Source organism: Prunus dulcis, chromosome 2, assembly GCF_902201215.1.
Source record: "Prunus dulcis chromosome 2, ALMONDv2, whole genome shotgun sequence".
Classification (NCBI taxonomy): Eukaryota; Viridiplantae; Streptophyta; class Magnoliopsida; order Rosales; family Rosaceae; genus Prunus; species Prunus dulcis.
The window spans coordinates 1,026,201-1,050,655 of record NC_047651.1 but is presented as its reverse complement, the minus strand read 5'-3'; the positions used below and the strand labels follow the sequence as shown (position 1 = coordinate 1,050,655).

The 24,455-nt window shown below is 35.1% G+C and overlaps 3 protein-coding genes and 1 non-coding gene across 4 annotated transcripts; 1 reads left to right on the top strand and 3 right to left on the bottom strand.

Annotated features, from left to right (window-relative positions):
• Positions 1–1,585: 1,585 nt before the first annotated feature.
• On the bottom strand, positions 1,586–4,596 carry LOC117617324. The gene is made up of 3 exons (XM_034346659.1): positions 4,051–4,596; positions 2,527–2,712; positions 1,586–2,015 (listed from the first exon to the last, which is right to left on the bottom strand). The coding sequence occupies exons 1-3, from the start codon at positions 4,594–4,596 to the stop codon at positions 1,728–1,730; spliced, it is 1,020 nt and encodes a 339-aa protein (XP_034202550.1). The 3' UTR covers positions 1,586–1,727.
• A 7,195-nt stretch (positions 4,597–11,791) lies between these two features.
• On the top strand, positions 11,792–11,873 carry TRNAS-GCU. The gene has a single exon. It is a non-coding gene; the product is annotated as a tRNA-Ser (tRNA).
• Positions 11,874–12,832: 959 nt separating this feature from the next.
• LOC117619004 (transcription factor MYB83) lies at positions 12,833–15,305 on the bottom strand. The gene is made up of 2 exons (XM_034348820.1): positions 14,949–15,305; positions 12,833–13,789 (listed from the first exon to the last, which is right to left on the bottom strand). The coding sequence occupies exons 1-2, from the start codon at positions 15,254–15,256 to the stop codon at positions 13,087–13,089; spliced, it is 1,011 nt and encodes a 336-aa protein (XP_034204711.1). The 5' UTR covers positions 15,257–15,305; the 3' UTR covers positions 12,833–13,086.
• Positions 15,306–18,335: 3,030 nt separating this feature from the next.
• On the bottom strand, positions 18,336–22,911 carry LOC117618595 (ATP synthase subunit O, mitochondrial). Its single transcript, XM_034348235.1, has 6 exons — positions 22,679–22,911; positions 22,231–22,281; positions 21,597–21,840; positions 20,489–20,601; positions 18,954–19,040; positions 18,336–18,871 (listed from the first exon to the last, which is right to left on the bottom strand). Exons 1-6 carry the CDS (start codon positions 22,808–22,810, stop codon positions 18,743–18,745), a joined length of 756 nt encoding a protein of 251 aa, XP_034204126.1. The 5' UTR covers positions 22,811–22,911; the 3' UTR covers positions 18,336–18,742.
• Between the last annotated feature and the right edge of the window lie 1,544 nt (positions 22,912–24,455).

Genomic DNA, 24,455 nt, shown 5'->3' with positions numbered 1-24,455 from the left:
TTATTGGAGATTGAAACAACTTCAAATAGATAAATAATTAAACCAAGAGTTGCTAATCAAGTAATGTCCTTGGATAATTTACTTGTGTTAGTTTTGTTGCCTCGTGGGTTAGTGATTTGGACGTCTTGTTGATATATAATTGTATCAATAAAAGTTATCTGATGAAATTGTTATTTGATTAAAAAAGAGAAGGTAATTGTCCTTAAAAAGAGTAAACTCAAAGGTATGTGGCATCGTATGCACCCGTTAGAACACGGGCTAATTATCAACACAAAACCTAATTAATGTGTTGACATTACCAAAAAAAAAAGTGACAACAGTAATCATTATTTAGTGACATTTGGTGACTATTGTGAGGTTTACTAAAGGCTTTAGTCATTAAAAAAAAAAAAAGCAAAAAATATAACTAAAAACTTTTTTAATCATCAAAAAAGTAAAAAGAAAAAAATGACTAATACCTTTTATCACGATCACAAATATAACCAAATATTATTTCACCACTTTTTTTATTAATGTGATTGACCGAACTAATTGACAAATCACCTACTCCAGCCTCCATTTAGGCATTATAATATTAATGCTGATTATATTAATATTAAATATATATTTCATTATGTAATTGAAAGGTGGGATGTTGTGGCTGTCAGTCATTGCAAATGGAATATTAAATGTCACATGTCACATGTTACATCATCATGCTCTAACTCCGAATGACTTTAGTGCATGGCTGTCGGATCGTACACTAAAACAGGCTTTGTGATCTATGCATGCCACATTTGCTGAATATAGTCGCATTCCAATGATCTCTGCCACCAATTATTCTTTAGAGCACTTTCACCAGTTTGTAATTTGTCATGGTAAGGAGGGTTAGGGCAGCTATTATTTATGTGAATAATGACTATCCTTGTAAAAGGTTGTGGTGTTTCCACCTATTGTTATGACAACAACTATTCACATAAGATATGAAGAGAGAAATTTATATAGAGTTTGGTGTGGAAAGTGAAAACTATGACTAAGTATTTATTTTTTTTAAATCTGAATTTTTTTGTAGATTTTTGTTGTTGTTGTTGTTGTTATTGTTGTTGTTGCTGATGTCAGCCAATCGGGCTTGAACTCGGGCTCATCTTGCCTAAGGTCTGGCCTGGTTTCGTGTTCCCTACCTCTTGCCCTGGCCAACCCTTGTCGCTGGAAACGGTTTTCGGGCCTAAACACCCCCACCCCTTGTTGCTGGAACTGCTCTTACCCCGATCGATTGTTCAAACACTATTTTCTTAGTTCTTGTTTCATAGTTTTGAAAGACACAAAATATATACAAATTTGGGATCAACAAATATATAACTGAAAATATAGTATAATGTTTTTGTGCTAAGTAGTAATATGATATATACTGTCCATCATAATCGCATATTAAAACATAATTCTATGTGATCGATTTTAATTATTTATACAATAACATAATATGTCAGGAGTAAAAGAGAAAACATGTCCACTGAAAATAACTTTGAGAGCTTTTGAGATTATACATTTATTTATATGTAGATTTCTTACAACATCACATGTAAAGTTTCAAGAGGACTGGCCGTCAGCAACATCTGAGTCCCTTTTCCTTTTCTGGTTGACATTTTTTCGTCTCTCTCTCTCTTTCTTTTTCCTTTTTGGTTTCAGAAAAAAAAAAAATTTAAAATTCTCAGATTTTCTTGTAGAGAGGGGTGTACATAATTGATAGACTAAGTCATTATGCAGGTGCTATTGTATGTCTGAGTGCGATGCTTTTTATCATATGCCCTATGAAGGACAAGCAAGCATTCAGCTTGGTGGTGGAATTTAGGCTTAATAAGGTTCCAAACGACATGAAAACTTGAGCGCAAGCTCACTCGAAGGACCAATGGCAAACCCTTCCCTGACTCTAGCATGTCCTCCATGCTTCTTCCGGCACCATACATTGGCTTATTCCTTGTTCCAGCATATAACTTGAATTTTGATGACCCACTCTCAGCAGCATATAGCTTTGGTCCCTGCAAAATTTAATCAATGACGATGGACTTGAGTCAATTGTAGCTGCAATCCTTCAACTGTGCTCCAGCTTTTAATTGTGTATCACTTTGGTTCTTCTCTAAAATTTAATCCGTTTGCTTTTCTATCAAATTAAGGATGAAAATGTCTACTCACATAACCGCTCACCTTTCATTTCTTCTTCTATTTCATCTCAAGTTCAAGTTGCCATGCTCTTTTTCATCCTGAATTTGAAGTTGCAACTTTAATTTTTTATGAAATATAAGAAGAAAAGTGAAGGATGTACGGTGTGAGTAAACATTTTGCTCTAAAAAAGATAGAAAAACTAATAAACATTGACGGAAGAGCCAAAGTGACACACCATTATTAAATGTTTGAGAACTATACAATCTAAAAATCAAGTAATAATTCAAGGACTATAGCTAATTTACTCTTAGCACATAAAAATAAAGGGAATTCAGCTAAAACTTTGGCACTAAATTAAGAAGTGACTTCATCCATATTGATCCTTACATGTGATAAAGCAAAAGGTAAGCGGCCGAAGCGCATTTGGATTGTTGGAGGATGAATGTGAAGGCCAAAGAGCTTCGATTTGTTGTCTATTATTAGATTTATGGAACAATTGCAGGTGAGGATCTTAGTGGTGACACCCGAGCCATCCACTCCTTCCCCTAGTCCAAATTCGCCAATTCCTGCCATCTGCATGCAGTTTTGACTATCATATATCACGCAATAGTAGAGTAGGAACTACCTAGAAACTGTAGTAGAGTAGGAACTACCTAGAAACTGTAGTTAGAAACATTATTGTGTAAACTTTATACTTTGTTGGTTGGTTTTTCTTTTTGTTTTGGGGGCTTTGGTCCTTGCGGCTTAGGCATTACAAAATTTTCACGATTCCTTCCATTATATTACTAGGTGCATAACAATGTTAAAGGGAGAAGTTTGGGCCAACTAGAAGATCAGTCTGTGGGCCATTTTAGGTGATTTGAGTTTATATTCGTCTTGTGCTTTGAGTCACTTGACGTATGAACTTTAAGTTGCTTCTTCTTTATTGGGTTAACACATCTCAACTCAATCCCAAGGTCAAGCATATATGAATTTCTTATGGCCTGTTTCCAATACTTTACAGGCCTTTTTTTTTTTTTTTTCAATCCAACCAATGATACAACTTTTCAGTTATCAAACACAAGGGCATTGATTTACAAAATAAGTATAAAACCCTATATTTATTTATGAGATTTAAATTTATAATCTCTTCTAATACACTATCTAATTACTAGTCTAATAGTATTCCTCTTTCTAATGTTGAAACATATACCGAATTCGAATATCTCATTCTCTCGTTGATTAAACAAATTACGCCTTTTACAATAAAATGGAGACAAATTCCAACCAACTCAAATGGTCATTGGCATAATCCCAAAAAAGAAAATCATATTTATTAGAATTTTATTATGGTCGTTTATCATACTTTTGTTAGAATATTATTGTGGTGGTTTATCATACTTTTGTTAGAATATTATTGTGGTGGTTTATCATACTACTTTAATCCATTATTATATTCTTTTGGGCCACACCTCACTCATCGTATGTCACATGCTACTAGACATAGTCTTTTGTAATAACAAAATAAGAGTGCTAGAATATATATGTTTAATGCTTCCTAAATTCTAATTTCTAGGGAAGAAAAAAAATTAGGAATGGTTAGGGTTCGTTTGGGAGTGATTTTGAATAGGCAAATAATCACTTTTATGGAGAATTATTTCTCTAAATAATCGTTTTAAGTGATTTTATGGACATGGGAGGTACTTCTTTTCAAAATCACTTAAAATCATTTATTTTCTGGAGAAGCATGTGGGAGGTACTTCTTCCTAGAAATGATTCTGGCCTATTCAGAATCACCCCAAACGAGCATTTATAAGCTTCAAATGGAACATACAACCCCAAACGAGCATTTATAAGCTTCAAATGGAACATACAAAATTTGAAAAATAAAACAGAGTACTTTTGGAGGGATGGATCAATATTTGAACGTACCTTAATTGACACTTTGGGTGGAGGGGGCTTTGTAGCAATGTAAAACACAAGCAATGCAATGCACAAGCTCAACATAGCCCTCCAACTTATTTGCATACAAATCCATACACACGAATCTGAATTACGATATGAACAATACGTCTTCCACCACCTTGATGTTTTTCTCACACCATAGTAATATTCCTCATCATCATCTTCATCACCACCATCATCGCCCTTGCCACCGCCGTCCACAATAATCAAACGGTTTACTCCATTTTCGGTGCCCGTTCCGTTGCTACGTGCGTCGTATGAGATCTTCTTCTGGTGCAAGAATGAGTGGCTGGATCCGCGGGAGGAGGAGTAGTGTGAGAGAGTGAAGCGGGAGGCCTCTTCGTGAAGGGTCGGGTTTGTTGGTTCAGGTCGGGTTGGGGATTGGAATTCAGATTCGGGGATGGTGTTCCGGATATCGGCACTGTTGGCATGGGAGATAGTTGATGGGCTTTGCACGTAATATGCAAAAGGGTATGAATGAAATAGAGCTTCTTGGTCTTGATCATGCTCCATGAGAGAGAGAGAGAGAGAGAGAGAGAGAGAGAGAGAGAGAGAGAGAGAGAGAGAGAGAGAGTGAGTGAGTGAGTGAGTGAGTGAGAGAATTGTAACTCTGACATGGGAATGGGGTTTTTGGAGGGGTTTTAAACTGGATAAAGAGAAGTTGCTTTTGTTTTCTGTTGTGTTGTGGGGTTGGCTTGGCTATAGTTGGCTTTAGGTTGTGATGATATGAGGCTATGAGTCAAAGAATGCTTCGCTTAGTAGGAAAGATTGAAACCATTGATCACAAAGAATAATCATACAAGTTTTTTTACAAACTTGTATAAAGTTATATCAAATAATTCACATTTGAACCTTGCTTTCCTATACAGTTTGTCACACATAATTACACTACTTAACTATTTGAATGATTTGTAGTGGTCTAGTTCAGTGAAAAAGAGCCTTGCGGACATGTGGTCTCTAACCCCTATTACACATTAGTAGTGTGTGAATGAAAAAACACCCCTCACCCTTCCTAACTTTGGCAAAAAAAAGAAAAAAAAAAACTATTTGAATTATTTATTCCACATATAAGTTTGATAATATCTCTTAATCTCTTGTACCAAAATTCTAAGAATGTAAAAATATATAATAATAGAAACTTGAAAAAATAAAACACGATATATAAGTGAGGGGTTCCACCACTATTGGGTGTCTATCCAGTACATGATATTCACGTGCTTGACTTGAATGAAGTATGTGGAATTGGTTGTACATGTGTGCCGCTAATGATCGAATGTAAAAATATCAAATCCGAAACTTAACAAAACAAAATATGATATATTAGTCTCAAGAACTTTGCTCCCCTGGGGGCCTTGGTGGCCTCCTTCCCCGCCCCTCTCCGGCCATCCCCTTTCTCCCCTCCTCTACTTTCCTCTCCTCCATGTCCTCCCTTCTCTTTTGGGGTTGTTTACTAGTTTTTTTGTTGGACTTGGGTGGCAGATAATTTCGTTGGCGGCTCTTGTGGTTTTGTTGTCCTTGGAATCTTTGGTGACAATGAACTAGCAATGTATTGGTTTCGTTGGTGGATTTGGAGACAAATGAGGTGGTTCAGCGGCGTTTACTCACTTGTGTGTGTGTTTACAATTTCTTTAAGTTGTAATAATTGCTTCAACTCTTTGTGAGTTCAGTGTTTGTTTATAATATACTCTCTACATGTAGTTTCTGTTTAAAAGAAATTAAAAATTGTAGTTGTATTGATAATTTTAAGCACTACGATTTATATTTGACTTGTTTAAACTTGTGGCTTTTATACTGAAATTCCTCTAGCCTTATATGGCTAATAACACCCCGACATTTTTTGATAATAGCCTATGCAAGTGGGCCACCCTCTAAAATGTTTCAGAATGTAAAATATAACCTTTAAAAGGGATTCTTTCTTTTTTTTTATTTTTTTTTAAAAGTCAATGCCCTAGGTAAGAAATCTGCTGGATGATGAAAAGCCATATAATTATTAGGTCTGAGCCATGATGCTCAGTGGAGCCAAATTCCATACACTTTGAAATTTAATCCGAGAATTACGGGAGAGGGTCTCTTGATCTGGTCCTTTAGTATTTGCTTTACACCGAATTGTCTCTCCTTTTACGTCTCAGGAATTATAGCAAAGTAAGCACGCTTTAGCATTTCCTGTATATCCTTTCCGCTAAAAGGCTGACAATAAATAAATATTATGCTAATGTTAAAGGCAGCACCCAGTCTAACAGATATACATATATATCCAAATCTAACAGCTGATTATTAAATACCTTACAACCCGTTTGAAAACTATTTTATTTTTACTTTTTTTTAAGAAAAAGAAAACACTGAAAAATGAAAACTTAGTTGGTAACAAATTTCGTTTTTTATTTTAGAAAAGTTGAAAATTAATTTTCAAAGTTACCTTTATTTTTAAAAACATCTTGAGAGTGTTTTTCGTTTTCATTTTCTTTGTGTTATGTGAAAACACTCTAAAACCTTGTCGTTAATCGACTAAGCAACTATCACACACAAGCCACACAAAGATAAAGCACACACAAACCAAAAAAAAAAAAACACCCACACAAAGAACTCAAGAATTTATAGAGGTTCAATGTTGTGTCTACGTCCTCTTAGTGATCCCCGATAAAGTCACTAATATGAAAGAACTCATTTGGTTACAATGAAAAACCCCCTTTGATCTCTCAAAAACCCTAGCTCTCTTTTTTCAATTTGATGCCTTAGCTTTCTCACATTATAATAGCCTAGCTCTAAAGTGCCTATTTATATGTCATAGGGCTTTAGTACAATCATATAAGGAATAGGAAACTTAAAGGACCCCAAAACTAGGAGAAAATTTGTCCGGATTCGCCATGGATATGCTCTGGATTCGCTCCTCCTGCTCTATGCCGCTCATGCCATTCGAACACCTGCGTCCACTCGAGTTTAAGTTTTGTCACTTGAGCGCCTAGGTCTGGGCTAGAAGTACCACTATGCCGCTCGAGCGCCTTTAGTTTCCTCTCGAGTGTCAGAGCCCAGTCAGAACGACTACAGCTCTTTTGACTGTCTGTTTCCTTCACTCCTTCCACATCTTTAGGTGAGCCAACATCAACACTTTGCCCTTCTTTCTCATTCACAAATTTTACATCATCACACATACATTGCACTTCAATTACCAAGACTAGGTACTTGGGACCTCCCAACTTGGACCCGACCACTCAGCTCTCTTGTTCGACCGTGGACTTAGTCCGAGTGTCAGATTCGCTAGATCCAAAATTCACTTAAAATTCATTTGAAATCCACAAAAATCACCACACAAAATACTACAAACTCTTTATAACGCGCACTTTCATTCTGTCATCTCAAATTCATAATTTGACCCCCTAAAAAATTTCATTTCCAAGTTCCACATAAAACTGAAATTAGTTATCAAACAACTTTTAAACAGTTTTCAGTTTTCAATTTATTTTTTTTAAACTAAAATTAGTTACCAAGCAAGATTCATGTTTTCATTTTTTTTAAAAATGAAAACATGAAATTAGAAACTAAAAATTGAAAATCGAAATGGTTATCAAACATGCCCTTAATTAATTTTATGCTAATGTGCTCCATTAGTTATATAACCACTAAAGTTAGATTACTAGAAGAAAATGTATATAGGCGTCTAACTAATCTAATTATCATTTATCTTTTTGTTTAGTGGTATTTCTCTTCTCTATATGCTATAAGAGATCTTTAACTTTCTTACCTCTTCCGGACCATCAAGAAAAGAAAAGCAAAAAGGAACCAGTTTATACATTTGAAGGTGGTTAATTAATGCATTCAAGTTTAAAATCCAAGTTTTATGTATTCTGAGTTCAAACAAATTTTAATATTATCTGATGCAAAATATGATCCTCTACTGATTTGCTTTTTTATCACTTAAATTATTCACATACATGATGATTTTGAAATTAAAAAATTAATTTAAAAGGAAGGAGAGAGAGAGAGAGAGAGAGAGAGAGAGAGAGAGAGAGAGAGAGAGAGAGAGAGAGAGAGAGCACAATAAATACAAGTTAATTAAATTGGATAGACATATTGCTTTCTTTTAAAGATAGACGAGATGGATTGAGATAGAAGGTTGGCCATGTATGGTAGTGATGATTATAGAATTAAAGTGAGGTGACATATATTAATCCAATATGAGGAATAGCTTTTGCTTTTGCTTTTGCAGACCAAGACATTATGAATTCAACTCCCTCGCTTCCATCATCATCATCATTTGCTCACAAACCAGATCTCACATATATACAAATATAATTATAAGCAATAAAGACGAAAAGCTTTTACATCCATCATCCATGAAACGCAGGTAATACATCAATCTATCTGTTGCTATGCGTACACAGTTATCTTTTAAGGGAAAAAATCATCAGTATATAGTGAAAAATAGTAGTAGGTTATTTGGTCAACAGACTAGCTTCAATGTGATATAATTCAAAACATATATAAGCGGCCGAAGAGCATTTGCATCATTGGAGGATCAATGTGAAGGCCAAATATCTTAGAATTAATCGTTCTCTATTTGAGATTTATTGAACAATATTGGTGTGGTGAGGATCTTAATTGTAACACCCGAGCCATGAAGAGCCATTGTTTCTGTCATATATATATATATATATATATATATATATATATATATATGCAATTCTATGCTCTCTGTCTTGCCTTTCGTTTGCACTAAAATTCAAAGTTTTTAGGGTTTTACCTCGTCTAGCATAGCATCCACTCGAAATCAATTGATAATGGATAGAGAGACTTAAGATCATTTACATTACTAAGTCAAGGTTTTTATTTCCGATATAGGATAATATTCTCAACACGTTTGGTATCCTTGTTATTGTTTTCACATACAAACCATGTTTTCCTTAGAGTGCTGCTGAACCCTAAAATTAGTTGAGTACACCCTAATATTTAAATTAAAATGTAAAATTAACTAAGTTCATCCTATTTAACTACCAAACATACCCATGGTACACCCTAATCACACAACACCTTAATATCAATCCTAAACCAGGTTTCTCTTTTTACATGAATTTGTGCCCTCTTTACATATTTTGGGTTTGCATCAAAATCTTTAACTTCATAAGTTGTTGTGGGAATAGATTTGCCAGCTCCTTCAATTCAAAACTTGATTCTTGTAAATCCTTATGATTTTTTTTATTTATTTCTTATTTTCAGAAGAACTTGCTACCCTCCAAATATGTTCTATTATCTTATGAAAGTTTTATGGGTTCCTTTTTTTGGGTAAAATTAATTCAGAGAAGCCTTCATTGACCAGACTCTGAATAGATTTATTTCACCAAATAATTCAACAACACAATGTATCGTTGAACACTTTGAAAAGTGAAATTCATCAAAATTGCAAAACGCAGATTTAAGTGTTAATATTTACTACACACTACAGTCTACATCGAAATGTGGGGCACAATAACAGCAAGAATGATGATGTTCGCACAACTCAGAGATGAATAATACCCACACGCACACACACAAAAAACAAAAACAAACAAAAAATAACATGGACGAGAAGAGAAAATATTAAGTAATATAAAGCATTTAATATGAAAATGAAAGCCGTCTATTCTAGTTATGGAAAAACGAAGAACCAAAGCTATTCACAGTAAGAAATTCAAAAACCAAAATACACCCTTTCCGCAAGGACATAACCCACCAGGAAGTTCATCTGAGCCGACACCAAATCGTCGTGAAATTCGCTCGGCATTTATCTTGCTTGTTGCGTTGTTCACCGTGGGCACAAAGCTACGAAAACTTCTCTACATTTGATTAGAGTTGAATATGGTGAGTACTTATTAAAATTATATTTGTTTCACAATTCAATATACCTTTTTTGGTCATTTTATATTTGAGTAAATTAGTAATTCAATAAATAGTTGGGTAGTAGGATATACTCAGTTAATTTTAAGGTTCGTTATTGAGAACATTATGATTTTTATTTTTATTTTCAGAGATATGAACATCAAATTATTGGTCATATTTATCATTCGTGGGAAACTTGGAAGCACAGTCGGTGGGCTTGAGTCTCATGATTCAGCCGACAAGTTAAACACCTCATGGGCTTGAACTTAAGGTCTGGCAAACAGTTTCTTTATGGCCGGTTTCCTTATTGGGCTTGTTTTCCAATAATAAGCAATATCAGTGTTAAAGTAGCACTGGAAGATACGCACGTTAGGAACAACTTCTATAGAAAACATTTCTGCTCAAAGCGTTTCGGGGGTACTCTATCTATGGTAAGGTTCTTGTAAACCGCGTATCTTTCTCGTGTATTGTATAGTCTGCACTTGGGTCCAGCCTTCCGGGTTGAAATGCTTTTTGTAGAAGACTTGCACGCTTTGAACACCTATCAGAATAGGAGCGAACTGGGGTTGATTCCAATTGAACCCCCTTCGATAGTTAAGTCAGAAATAGTTGTAAAGTGGAGAGAATGGATGTAGGGTTTTCAAGGTGAGAATATTTATTACCTCTGTCATGATGTAGGTGAAGGGTATTTATAGAGGGGAGAAGGAGAGATAGATATCTAGAGGGGGAGATATTTATCTTCCTTCCCCCTAGTGGGCCTGGATCACATTAAATGACATGTTCTGATCACCATACTTATCTGGCAGGGGTTGTGTAATAAAGCGACATCTAGTTTTGGATGGGAGGTATATTAAATGATCCCTCTCCATCACCAGCCTGCTCATTCGGGGATCAAAGGGTAAGGCGATGCTTGGCCTATCAAATGGGTAGAGTGATTTGACTTTACAAGGGTCTGATCAGTCTTGTCGATCATTAATGTGCCTCTAGTCATTCATGGCACCATAATGGTCAGGTCGGTGTTCGAAGGCCCGAGCATTGATTCACACTTAGTCCCGTTTGACTTTAATTAGCTGGGAATCTTATCATCGACACCTGAGGCATCAGATATGATTGGGTTGGCATAAGGGTAACCCAGCCATGAAATAGCCATGTGGAATTCTGTGATAGGCGGCTCACAGTGATGGTATGATCCATTACCAGGTCTTGACTCTGCTTTTGTGGTTGAGCGGATAAGGCTACTCAGTTAGTCCGACGACCGAGTTCGTATGTGTAGAGAAACTCGCCTAATCTCTGACGACATAGCCTAATTTTTTTGGTACTTATTACCTATTCCTTTCATCAATAATACTACAGCTCTTTTCTCAAAAAAGAAGGTAGCACTGGAAGATATGCATATTAGGAATAGCATCTATAGAAAACATTTTTGGTCAAAACGCTTTTATTAAAAGTGCTTTTATTAGAAGCGCGTTGAAATTTTTATTAAAAATCCAAGGGCTTTGCACAACAATTAGAGGTCTCTCTACTGAGAGGAGGAAGGCATTTCAATTTTAGGGTTCCTATGAAGAACTCATTGCACTTGGTGAAAGGGAATCAAGAATGAATAGGGAGTTCTATTGTTCTTTAATTAAAAACGGCATCGTTGCATAGAGCAATGCTGCCATTTGCTCCCAAAAAAAAAAAAATCTGGAATTGTTCCAAATGATTTTTTTTAACAAAGAAAAATTATCAATTAGTTTTTTTTGGGTGGGGGTGTGTGTTGGTTTCGAATTTATTTTAGCTTCTTGTTGATCATTGTGACGGGTTTAAATAAATGGTATGCATATAGTAATAAAGAAAACGTGCCAACAACAAACAAGTAGTCGCTTTGGCCGAGTGGTTAAGGCGTGTGCCTGCTAAGTACATGGGGTTTCCCCGCGAGAGTTCGAATCTCTCAGGCGACGTTCTCACCTTTTTACGTTTTGTTTTTTAGCTTTTTTGCTTGACATTTCTTTTCATTTGGGTAACAGTGTTTCATTTGTATGTTTTTCGTGGCGTCAAGTATATGTACATGAAACCTTTTCAAGGTTGGGTTTGAAACGAAAATATAATTAAATGCGGAGAAATTAATGAAATATAAAACTCAATTAAAATTTATTTTCAATAAATACTTATTTAAACAATAAAATTTTAATTTGTTTAATCTTAACCATTCATTATACTTTAATCTAACAGGTTGAGTAATAACTTGTGCCATAAATATGGTGCTATAAAATATTGTGTCATATATATAGAGTTTTAGTTTAGGGATCCTTCAAATAAGCTTATTTAAGGGACACTCTTGTAGGCTTCACTACGCATTATATTACAATAATTTGAACAGTCTAATTTTTAGATAAGATAATCTTTTCAAAAAAATCACTTGAATATGAAACCATTTAATCACTCAATTAGATGATTGTTATTATAGTCTTTACTTGAAGCACCGTGTTCGTATATTTTGTTGGTCCCGATTAGATGCCTTCATGATTTTCAATTTGCATAATTTTTTTTTGTAAGGATGATCAATAAAGAATTGAAAAATAGCAGTTTGGATCGTTGAAAAGCATATCTGAATATTTTCCCTGCTTTGTTTGACATTTTTTAGGTATTCATTCAAACAATATTACTCTCTTGACTTGAGGACAATATTTTGAGGACTAGTAAGGTTGAAACTCGTTACATCCGTCGGATTTAATCTAACGCCTGGTGGTGCTAGCCTCTTTAAAATCCCATTTCTCCATCCAAACGGAAGGTAAGTGTGAACTTATATGGAATAAATGTGCATGTGAGCGATATCATCAAAAGAAAAATATGAGAGAGAGAGAGAGAGAGAGAGAGAGAGAGAGAACATTGAATATATTGAATCTACTTTGCTCCTTATTAACGTCTGTTTACATCTTCACATATTCCACTAACAACTTCCACCACATTTTTATTCTTTTGTGTACAAAACAATTAACAAATTACAAATATTCCTCATGTCTTATTCTATTTTCTACATCACTATTGACACTTCTGATCTCTAAACGAACGATGAGATATATTATTCCATGCATGTACCAAAAAGAGGGTAGTTTGAATTTGGTAAAGAAGGAAATGGTGTACGCCAAAATGTGCTTTGCAAAATGGCTTGAACTAAGAGAGAAAGGAGGATATATCTTGCATGAAACCCTCAAAATCCCATTCTCCCATTCTCAAGTTTTCTCCATGCCCATTATTTCCAAACCCAAGCATGTCCTCATCTACTTTAAACCCGATCATTTCCGTCGTGTTATTGAAGCAATTATTATGGAAGTGGTTGTTAATTGTCTTGCTTATATTCTCAGCTACTTGACCATTCACATTACTCTCCACGCTTCTACTCTCAAGTGCAGGAACACAAAGGTCACCTTCTAACCCCATTTTATGGCCAGCCCCTAAGTTTCCACAATCCCCATAATACCCCTGGTCTCCAATATTTGGTAAGTTTGCTAAGCATGTGGGATTAACGTTCAATGTAGCATCTGCATGGGCCATGTCATAGCGGTGGTCAAGCATGGAGAAGGGATCGAATAATGTGTTGCTGTTGACGAACATGGCTTGCATGGATGCAGATGATGAGGAAGATGAATCCATGTTGTACATGGTCATGGTCATCATTTCATGGTCATGCATGGGCATAAACGTCGTCCCTCCAGTAATGTTGACATCTCTAGGCTCTGATGAATCACTATCGTTTGGTGATGATATGGACGTGGAAATATTGTTCTTTTTCAACCTTTTCTTTAATGCAGAATTCCAAAAGTTTTTTATTTCATTGTCCGTTCGTCCTGGAAGACGTGCAGCAATCTGTGACCACCTAAATTGATAATGAGAAAAAACATTAAGACGTATATAATTAGTTGGTAAAACAAATGCATGGCAATGTTTAATTAGTTGCTTAAATTATACTAGTGCGTAAATGTCAATTGAGCTCTCAAACAAGCTACAAACTAAAAACACTAATTCAAGTTTGACGTAAAGGTTTCAACATGCATTAATTTAAGATCAATAGATTTTTTGATATTATATTAGAATGCGATCAAAAATCAATTGACAATGGGTGAAGAGGCCCAATATCTTGTAAACTCTTACGCTAGACTTTCATTCTTAGATGTGATATACCACCAATACTTTTGCTAGACTTCCTTAAGTTTAGGTCCGCATAGTGCGAACCCGAAAAAAAAAAAAAAAAAGCATTGAGGATTCGAAGTGTTTGAACCCCCATTGCAGTTTTTGTTTTTCAGTTTGCACTTCAGGCTTCAGCAGTTTCATAATAAACAATGGGGGCAATATGTAGATGTTAATTAGGATGTATATGTGTATGTCAGTGACAAGTATGTCACAATGTCATATAAGTTAATTTATATCCAATATAATGGGGTAATGTTAATTTCATCATCAACTTTGTTGAACTTCACTTCCCATATCAAATGAGAAGCGCATATATATGCATGTGGAAAAGCTTGCTGACAAACTACCTATCTGCATATATGGAGATCATATATTGCATAAAATAATTTTAGATTTGAAATGTATTTATGTATATGGGGAATTGTTTAATCTCACCCAAAATAAATTACATAAATATATATATGTTGGGAAAAGCTTGCCAAACTGTAAACCTATCGTTGGTTAAGTTGATTTTTTTCAAGTCGTCCATACACTCATACTATCTTTTAAGTTAGCATTGCCATATATATGTTAGGAAATAGTTCATATGTAAATTTCCTTCGAATAATCTCTGTAAATGACAGCATAGAAATTGATCCTGATCATGATGATGACTAGGCCGATAATGGATAGAAAAGAAAATAGTACTAAGGGGAAGAAAAGCAACAGGACTTAATAATATTCTAGGGTATCATTTCGAAATGGTGCTATATATATATATGTTTATGCTTTAAAGATTTATGAGAGAGAGAGAGAGAGAGAGAGAGAGAGAGAGAGAGAGAGAGAGAGAGAGAGAGAGAGGGTACCTGTTGCCAAGAATTGAATGGAAATGGACGATAAGTTCTTCCTCTTGGGGTGAAAATGCACCACGCTTGAGGTCAGGCCTCAAGTAGTTAATCCATCGAAGACGGCAACTCTTTCCACACCTTTGGAGACCAGCATTTCTAGCAATGTCACTCCAACAGCCTTGTCCATTCGTCAACATGTACCTCATCAGCTTCTCATCTTCCTCAGGCGACCACAACCCCTTCCTAAGCTTGCTCAGTATCATCTTCTTCTTCTTGTTAATATTGTTTGCTCCCTCCTCTTTTCCCATAGACTCTGGCTTTCGCATTATAATTGCTAGACCAGTTTCTGAGGGGTTTCTGATTTAAGTGGTTAATTTCAAGGATGGAGATCTAAAAGAAAGCTATATAAGATGATGAGAAGGCTTCATGGGGTGGTAATGGTGATGGTTGTGGGGTTTGCTTAAAATATGAATGAATATAAAAGTTAGAGAGAGAGAGAGAGATTGTGTTTGTTGGTCGATGGGTGGAGTGGGAAACGGATTGGAGGGGGACCTCCATGGCTCCATTAATTCCCATATGAGAGAGAGAGAGAGAGAGAGAGAGAGAGAGATTATTATGTGAAGTGGAAGCAAAAATGTAGCTGTCTCATATACAAAAGATGATATATAATTACCTTGTGAGTGAAGAAAAATGCATCGAAAAAGACAAGAAAGAGTCAAAGACAAGAAGACCAAACCCTCCCCCCTATCAACATACACGTGAATTTGAAGTATATGGCTAGAGAGAGAGAGAGAGAGAGAGAGAGAGAGAGAGAGAGAGTACAAGAGTACTCTTTGTACACTCTGGGCAAAGTGTGGCATGCACTTTTGCCACATGTTTGTACTTAATTAGTTTGTTTTGTGTGTTATGGATTGTTTAAGTGGTTGCATGAAACTTGTTGGGGATAACTCAATTATGAAAAGCATGCTTCTCAAGCAAACTCTCTCACTTTGGGATCAATTACAGTTGGTCTCCTTGGTCAAAATTGCATTCTCAATCTCATATTAGAAGTTAAGATTGCGCAGCTAGCAATATTCCTTAGACATATATCCTCCCACTCCCCACTACTGGCATGGGCATGGCATGCAATAAAATAAATGCCTTACTCGTTGCCATGGCCCGACTCAAAGTGAATGAGAATTAATAGTTTCTTACCTGCACTGCACAGAACCCTGTACTCAGCTTAAAAGCCAATCACAAGATATCATCAGATCAAATCAACTCAAACGAACCCAAATAAAAATACAAATAAAATACAAATAAAGTTTGCTTTTGCAAGACTTGTTCATTTGTTAACTAAAAGAAGAAACAACCAATTATAGGCATCATGATATATAGACTAGATATAGTTTCACCAGATAAAAGTTATAACTGCTCTTCCTTTATTTCTCTTTTCATCACTGTTAAGAATTTCGACTGAACATCCCATCAGTATTGTTAATTGATTGCTTCAAGTATTTTCTATTATTATAAGGGAAGAAGATCAAAGGGTAATAAGAATAACCAGTAACAAAATAAAAGAAAGGCATCTTATTATATATATATATATTGTTCACTAATTGGAAAGAAATTTATCGTAGTAATTATATCGCTAGCATTTTCTTGTATTTACATGTTCTCTTGTCAAGCAGTTCTAGTAAGTATTTCTAAACTTGCTTTGAGAATATTTCATAATTGAGTTGTTCTTCAATCTTATGTTTAATCAGATTCACAATCTGGCAACTTAAGTTTGAGAAGACAATATTTCCGGTGCATAAGGTATATGTTCTCTTATCAGACTGTCTCGATATAATCAGTGCTTCCCCATTACTAATCTAGACTATCCATCAAGACGACTCTTTGTATGATTGTGTAGTCTAAACTTACCCGAACTTAAGATTTCTCATAATCATATATAAAATGGCTTCCACTAATCCATCTTTATGCATTAATCATAAAAAGGAATAGAAAAGAAAAGAAAATTTGCGGTTTCTTTTTAACTTGGAGTATGCATGCGTTTAGATAAACCCGAAATTTCGCTATCCTGTATGTTGTGTCACCTAATTTTCCTGTCCCTGCATGCTAAGAGCTGTGACTTCCCAGTCATTTTCAAAGCCAAATGGCAAATCAGGATTACAAGGGAGTCATATTCAATTATTCCAGATAATTCCAATGAAATATTCAGTTACTTATGTTTGTTAACCAAAAACGACACTCACATTTTTTTCTGGGGAAAAAGTGAGTGCAAAACTCTCAAGCTACTCAAGTGTTCGTAAAAAGCCGTGTGTCCTTGGATAGCTGTCCCAGGATAGAATCTATATCTCATGCTTTTGAGGCTGTCCGAAGCAACATGCCTGCTTGGTTACAAAGACAAGAAACACCAACCCATGACCTGAATTCATTCAATCTCACACCTTGTATTACAAACCTTACAAAAGTGAATGTATCATTAAAAGAATCTGTGTCTTAAAATCTGGCTAGGTGCAGAAGAAGACCAAATTTCCTCACACTGCCTCAACAAACCATGGGGTGAAAAAGGTGGAGAGATTGATCTGGTTTGACCCTTTATACCTCTGTTTGCACATAGATTGTGGGGTTTCTATCATTATACTTTTTTTATGGGGGAAAAGTGGAGGGAGGCATGAGAACCAAAAACCAATGAGACAAAAAGTTCATCCAAATTCTAGTGGAGAAGGAAAAGGCACATCACATGTTAGAATGCAAGAATTGCAAATTTTTTTTTTTTTTTTTTTTCGGGATTATGATCATAAAGCTAGAAAATACTGGATTACACTCTGGAAAAGAAAAAGCATCTAATTAGTCATTGACTAATTACATAATTTACTCAAATTCCATAATCGAAACTTAATTATATATTTATAATTACACAATTGACGGCGAATTTAGTTAAATTAAAACTCTTGCTTGACACTCTCTTTGTCAAACGAAGTACATTAGCTCATATCAATGAAATGCCTGCCCACTTCAATATGTTTTGTTTCGTGAGAATTATGTCTGAACCTTGATTGTGAGTAAATGTTGATGGCAACTGTGTTATCTAAGTAAAGCGTTACGTTCATCGGATCCCAATTCTTTGAACAAAACCTTGAGAAAATAATGTCTCGTACCATGACTCATGGCTTCAAATTCTGCTTATGCACTTGATTTAGCCATATTGAAGTGAATAGACATTTCATCAATCCAATCTTCCGGCCAAAAGCTCCCCATGAAAATTTTGAGGCAAAAAGAAGGCTGAAGCTCACCACGGTTGGAAGATCAGTTCACATTGTCGAAGGGGATTCCGATATGATTGTGACAGGTTAAGATGTGGGGATTTTGGTTAGCAATTATACAAATTAACCCAAACTTAATTCATACCGATCTTAGTTTTGGACAATTCATACTTAAATAATCCTCGATTGAAATGAGTGTGATGACACGAATCACCCCATTACTAATTAAGGAACGTTTGTAAAACACAGCCAATGAACAGCTCTATATATAAATATTTGTGCAGCAATATAACAGAACTTAACAAGCTTTGACTTCAAAGGCAAAAACGCGACAAAACAGGAAGATAAAGAACATGAAACTAGCGAGTCTCTTGCCCAGAACAATGCGGAAAAGAAGCTTTTATTTGCAAATAGATGGCATCCAGATCAAGTTGCTTTCCATCTTTTTAGAAAGGGTTCAAGCACCAAAATTAAACAACTTTTTTTTACCTTCTTAGAACTTTGACAATAACAGATACATGAAAAATGGGGGAGACCGCAGTATCAGTCCATGAACACCATTTAGAGGCTGTCAAGGTTTGCGGGTTCCCGCAAATACCTCTCCATCTGGCGTGCCCTAGTCTTAATGGACATGTCAAACACCTTCTTATCAAACTCTACCACAAGCCCACCCAGAATACTAGGATCAATCTGGCATGTAAAACAGAATCAAATTTCCATCTATTATAAAACAATTGGTGCATTGAAGGGCAGTGAAAAGACCACTACATACCTTCTGCTCAAGTATGACCTTCTTTCCCTGTCCAATTAACTCCTGCAGTGTCTCCTTCAATTCTTTCTCCTCCACAGCGGGAAGGGGCTGGTCATAGAATAACAATTAGACAGAATATGGCATAAAAAATATACAATGCATAGTTTGGTACTGGTTAGTCAACTTAATTTCCTTTCGATGAAAATTTTACCGAAAAGAACAACTTATATTAAGTCTTCCATGAAAATTCTACCATCTTGTATCAAGTTATATTTCCAACTGAATTGTAGCAGGGCATAATCAATGTCATCACAAATGATACTTCAAAACGCAGTACATAAACAGAACACAAATCAAACCCATACAACATCTCGTGATACCCCAACAATAAGACAGCATTAGATACAACGCCAATTCCTCAGATACTTCAAAACACAGTTTTTTTTCAATAAAAAATTAAAAAAATTAAAAAAAACACACGCACGCCCACAAACTCAAACGTCTCATAACACCACCCCAATAATAAGAAGTCTAATTAATGACAAAGTAAGTTTTTCCATGAGATTTACAACTATTTGTTTCCCAAACAAGCACAAAATCAGCACAAAAGTAATTCAAGCAAAAACAGCATAAGTTTCTGAAATGGAATCTCCACGGAACAAGGAAATTTTTTTATATGAAAAAAGGAGACCCCTAGCTGGGGAGCGAACATGAACCTAACCCCTAAAAGTCAAAGAAAAGCTAAACAAAACCAAAACAAAAGAGAGTCAAGTAAACCTGTAACTATGGAGCCCCAAAAGGTCCAAGGAACAAGCCAGCATAAAGGTGAGTTGAGCACCCTATTTAGCAAACTGGGTATTAATCATTTTGTTTAAACATATCGCTTCAAAACAGGCAGCCCACATTATACTAGAAAAAACTAGAATCAAATAACCATAGACTAGAGCCCAAAGTCATTAGGGACACTAATGACCATGCTAATTTTGTTCAAGTGTTTCATACCAAATTCTGCTACACATTTCAACAATCAAAATCATTTCAAAGAAAACACAATAAAGTATTGTGTAATAAGAGAACAGCTTAAAAGTACTAAAAAGACTAATGTCAGTTATGTCCCTTGGAATAAAACTCAGAAAAAATTTCCGTTTCTGTAGATAAAAAGCATAGCAAATCATAATACCATTACGACAAGTTTATGTAAAACAGATACTATGAAGTATGAGTACTTCTTGCATTGCAACCACTATGCCAAGTCCAACATTTCAAATACAAAAACCCAGCATAGTTGCAAGCAATCTTTTTATTCTCATGAGTACAAAACTTCTACATACATTGTACTTTTGCCCAAAAAAGTTGCATCAAATCAAAACTATTCCAGTGATACTTTCTTCTTTTAAATATCATACTAAATGGCAGTATATAATATAGATGTTGATCATTTCCAACCAATAGTAAAATTAATGACCATTGACCAGTCACATTAGAAATTACAGCCGAACTCGAGCAATATAACTTGTTACGAAAAATAAATTTACCATCAAAGCACTACAACTTACAATGACAGATGTAACAATAGCTTTCACTTCTCCCTTATGTGCCATGGTCAACTCCACAAATCTCTTTGCTATGGTTTCAAGGTTCTTTAGCCTCCCATTCTGAGACAAGAGAACTACAAAAAAAAAAAAAATGTATATGGGTTAGTATGTGTGTATGTACACATATACATGTATAGAGAGAGAGAGAGAGAGAGAGAGAGAGAGAGAGAGAGTTTTAATTAAGCAACCATGATATCAATTAGAATTAAAAGCAAGATCAAAGTTGAGTGAAAGATCAATAAGGAAAAGAAAACCTAATTTCATGAACATACTTGCAAACATGATAAAACACCTCAGCGAAGACAGTTATTAAAGCCATTATATGAACAGAGCATAGCCAGGTCAAAATCTTGATAATAGCTCTCAAATTAGTGTTCATATATAATGCAGACAAAAAGCCTTGGTGTGAAAAGTACATTGCACATACCCAGGACACAATTTTGCTAAAATAGCTGTCAAATTTACAAGGCACATATAATACAGAAGATTATATTTACCCAAGTTCAATTACATACAAACATCTTAAATATGTAACTACTTTTATAATAATAACAAAACAAATAATAATGAATGTTTCAAAGATGAAGGTGTAACACAAGAGGTTTTAATCCCCGCAAAGTGAGGCGTAAGCCCTTTAGGACCCAATTATGTCTGTTTATACTTAGAAATACCCACTGCATTGTTGACTGCAAATCTGTACTTTTCTCCTCCAGCTTCTTTCTCATGCATCCAACCAAATCCTTCTTACTCTTGGTTTATTAGTAAACCTCAATGAAAATTTTCAGATAGGAAAAAAAATTGCAGACAAATGAACAAAGAAAGTAAAATGCGTGGCGATTTAGAGTTTTTGAGGCTTAGAGCTGACAAGGATTTGGGTTTGGAGCTGCCAAAGACGAAATTAATTTGGGATTATGATTTTTTGGTTTAACTTTCTATTGGGAGGGAGCACATCTGACTTTCCTTTGCTTGATTCAATGCTCTTAAGTCTTGAAAGTACAAAGAAATACAGGACAAAAAATGACAAAAACATAAGAATAAATCTAAAACTAGAAAGAGTCACTAATCATACCCAAAAAGTTCTTTGTAACATCTGAAAATTTAGCTTGAGCAGAAATTTCATTGATTGCCTTCACTCTAGTATCTGCTGGCACTGACAAATCCTTTGTGAACTGAGAAAACGTAGGACTTCTCTTCGTAGACTCAACAATGTCAAGAATCTCAGACTCAACCTTCTCCAGGGCATTAGCTTTTACTGCAGCAATGTACAAAGCAGAGGCATAGTTCCCAGAACCCCCAAACAACACCAGAGGCACCTGGCAATCATGGCAGAACAAATCAATATAATCTAAATAATATGATTAATTCTGACACAGTAAGCACATACATCACTTGTTTTATATTACTAACACTTCACAAAATCTAATTATAAGTCCATTGAATCTTACTGTACCTCCAAACATAAATTTAGATATTTGTTTTCCTTTTTCCAAACACCGTTAAAACCGAACAAATGACACACTAATTCGTATTAAAATGTGTACATAACAAATGATACAACATCCAAGAACTGTATAACACCTTCAAGCCCTGCTCAATAAATAATAAACATCACTCCTGCACTTGATAAGGATTTAATTTTCTTTCAAAATGAAAATTGTCAGGCATACAATCCCAGAAAATGTTAAGCCAAAGAATTTCATTACCTTAACCTTCACTTCCTTCTTCCCAGGTGCCGTAGAAAAATTCTTTGACAACTGCAAGTACCAAATGTGAAACAATGAATCCGCATTCCGAAAATTCAACTGTAGTTGACATAAAGACCTCCTAAATTTTATTTTAAAAACTTATATTAAAACACACAACACAAAGAGAGACACTGAGGAATAAGAAAAGCAACACACAACACAAAGTGAGACACTGAGGAATAAGAAAAGCAAGTTCATATAATGTGAATCATAAATCTTCTTCCTTTCAAATTTCCACCGATTCTAATCTATCAGTTTCGCTCAGTTAACGCACATTTTTCGCCATCTAGAAACGAAATTTTTTTTATAAAAAATTATTAAAATTTCTAATGAAGAAAGTAAGGAAACTAGATCATACACGTAAAAATCTGTTCTTTGCATTTCTGTGATTTGAGAATCTCTGTACCTCAGAATTGGTGAAAGTAGGGCAAAGTACAGACCGCTGGGCACTGGACCCGTGGGCGGCGGAGAGCGAATCCGATTTGAGAATCTTGGTTACGAGAGGAAGGCTCGATCGGATTCGATTAGCAAAAGCCATTGTCAAGAAACCCTAATTTTCTGTCTGCTTCTCTCTCGCGCAGTCCAGCACTTTCTGCGTAGCCAAACAGAGCTTCGAAAATGAAAACTAAAAGAGAGGCTGGGACAAGTAGCGAATGGTAATTAGTCATCCAGTCGAGAATATTAACAAGCGGTACTGATTTTGTATGCTACTAGTACGGGAGCTCAACACGTGTCTGCTAAGGTGAAACAATAGTGTACTTACCTTTGGAATAAGGTTCACAAACACTAGTTATATTTTTTTCAAAACTGTAACTGTCTCGTTTGGTATTAATGGAATTCCATCTTTCCCTATAATAAAAAATATAAATAAATAAATAACCTTTTATTGACAAAAATTATCTAAACTTTTTTTAACAAACAAATATTTGCCGAATACTCTTACAACGGGTCAAAGTACTCAAGCGAAGCTACACCACTACAATGGTCCAACAACTATTGACTGACCTAATAACGCGCAAGGAGCTACACCTCCTCTCACTGTAAAAATCATTATAGACATTAAGATGCACTCTAGGTATTTGACGAAAAGCCTAAACGAGATTTGTGCATGCCTTCGTTTTTTTTTAATCCTGGTTGAAATGATGCCATTTTAGACTATAATTTTGTATTTTAATTATAAAAAAAAGACATGGGCCGCCATATCTTGGGCTTTAACCTATTTCTATCCAGGGGCTGCATAAAAAAGGACAAAAGGCTTTTTAAACTTTAGGGCTTTTAACAACAATACTTTCTTCTTCTTCTACAACAATTGGTTATTTGTATTGCTTTTTTTTTTTTTTTTTGGGTTAATGACCTAAATGGTCCTTCAATTATTGCTCCATTATCATTTTGGTCCATCAACTAAAATTTTCAATTCAAACGTCCTTAAACTATTTATTTTGTACCAAGATGGTCCATCCGTCAAGTCTGTGTATTATTCCGTGAAATCGAGGGACAAAATCGTATTTTTAGGTGAGTATCCTCCTCTAAAAGGGTTATTGATCCCAATGGTCTCCTAACTATTGCTCCAGTATCATTTTAGTTCACCAACTAAAATTTTCATTTGAACCGTCCTTCAACTCTTTTTTTTTTTTTTGTATCAAGGAAACTATTATAAAACTTAGAAATTTTTAAAAAAATTGAATCTCACTAGCCACATGGCTTTTTTTTTTTTTTTTGTGAGACTGACCTAACAATTAATAATAAAAAATTATCTATTGTTTAAATTAATTAAAATCACACACACACATATATATATATATATATATATATATAATAACAAATTTTTTAAAAGAGCAAACAATAATTAAAAATTAAAGGAAACTATTATAGGAACTTGTATGTAAGAACCCAAAACAAAATATCCAAAAAGAAAGAAAATATCTAAAAAGTAAGGAAAATATCTTTTAGCAAAAAGACCGATTTGCCCTCGCATATTTTAATGGGGAAAATTTGACTTTTTAATCGAGAAAGAATTTGGGAATTTCGCTTGCGCCGTTGCGTAGAGCACGGCGAAAGGAATCCGTTTGAGCCCCGAATGGATTTTTCATATCGCGCGATCCGTGAGTGCAGTGTCGTTTAATCGTTGGATCGCGCTGAATTTTGGATATGTCGGTCTACGTGATTTCAGGATCGCGTAGGAT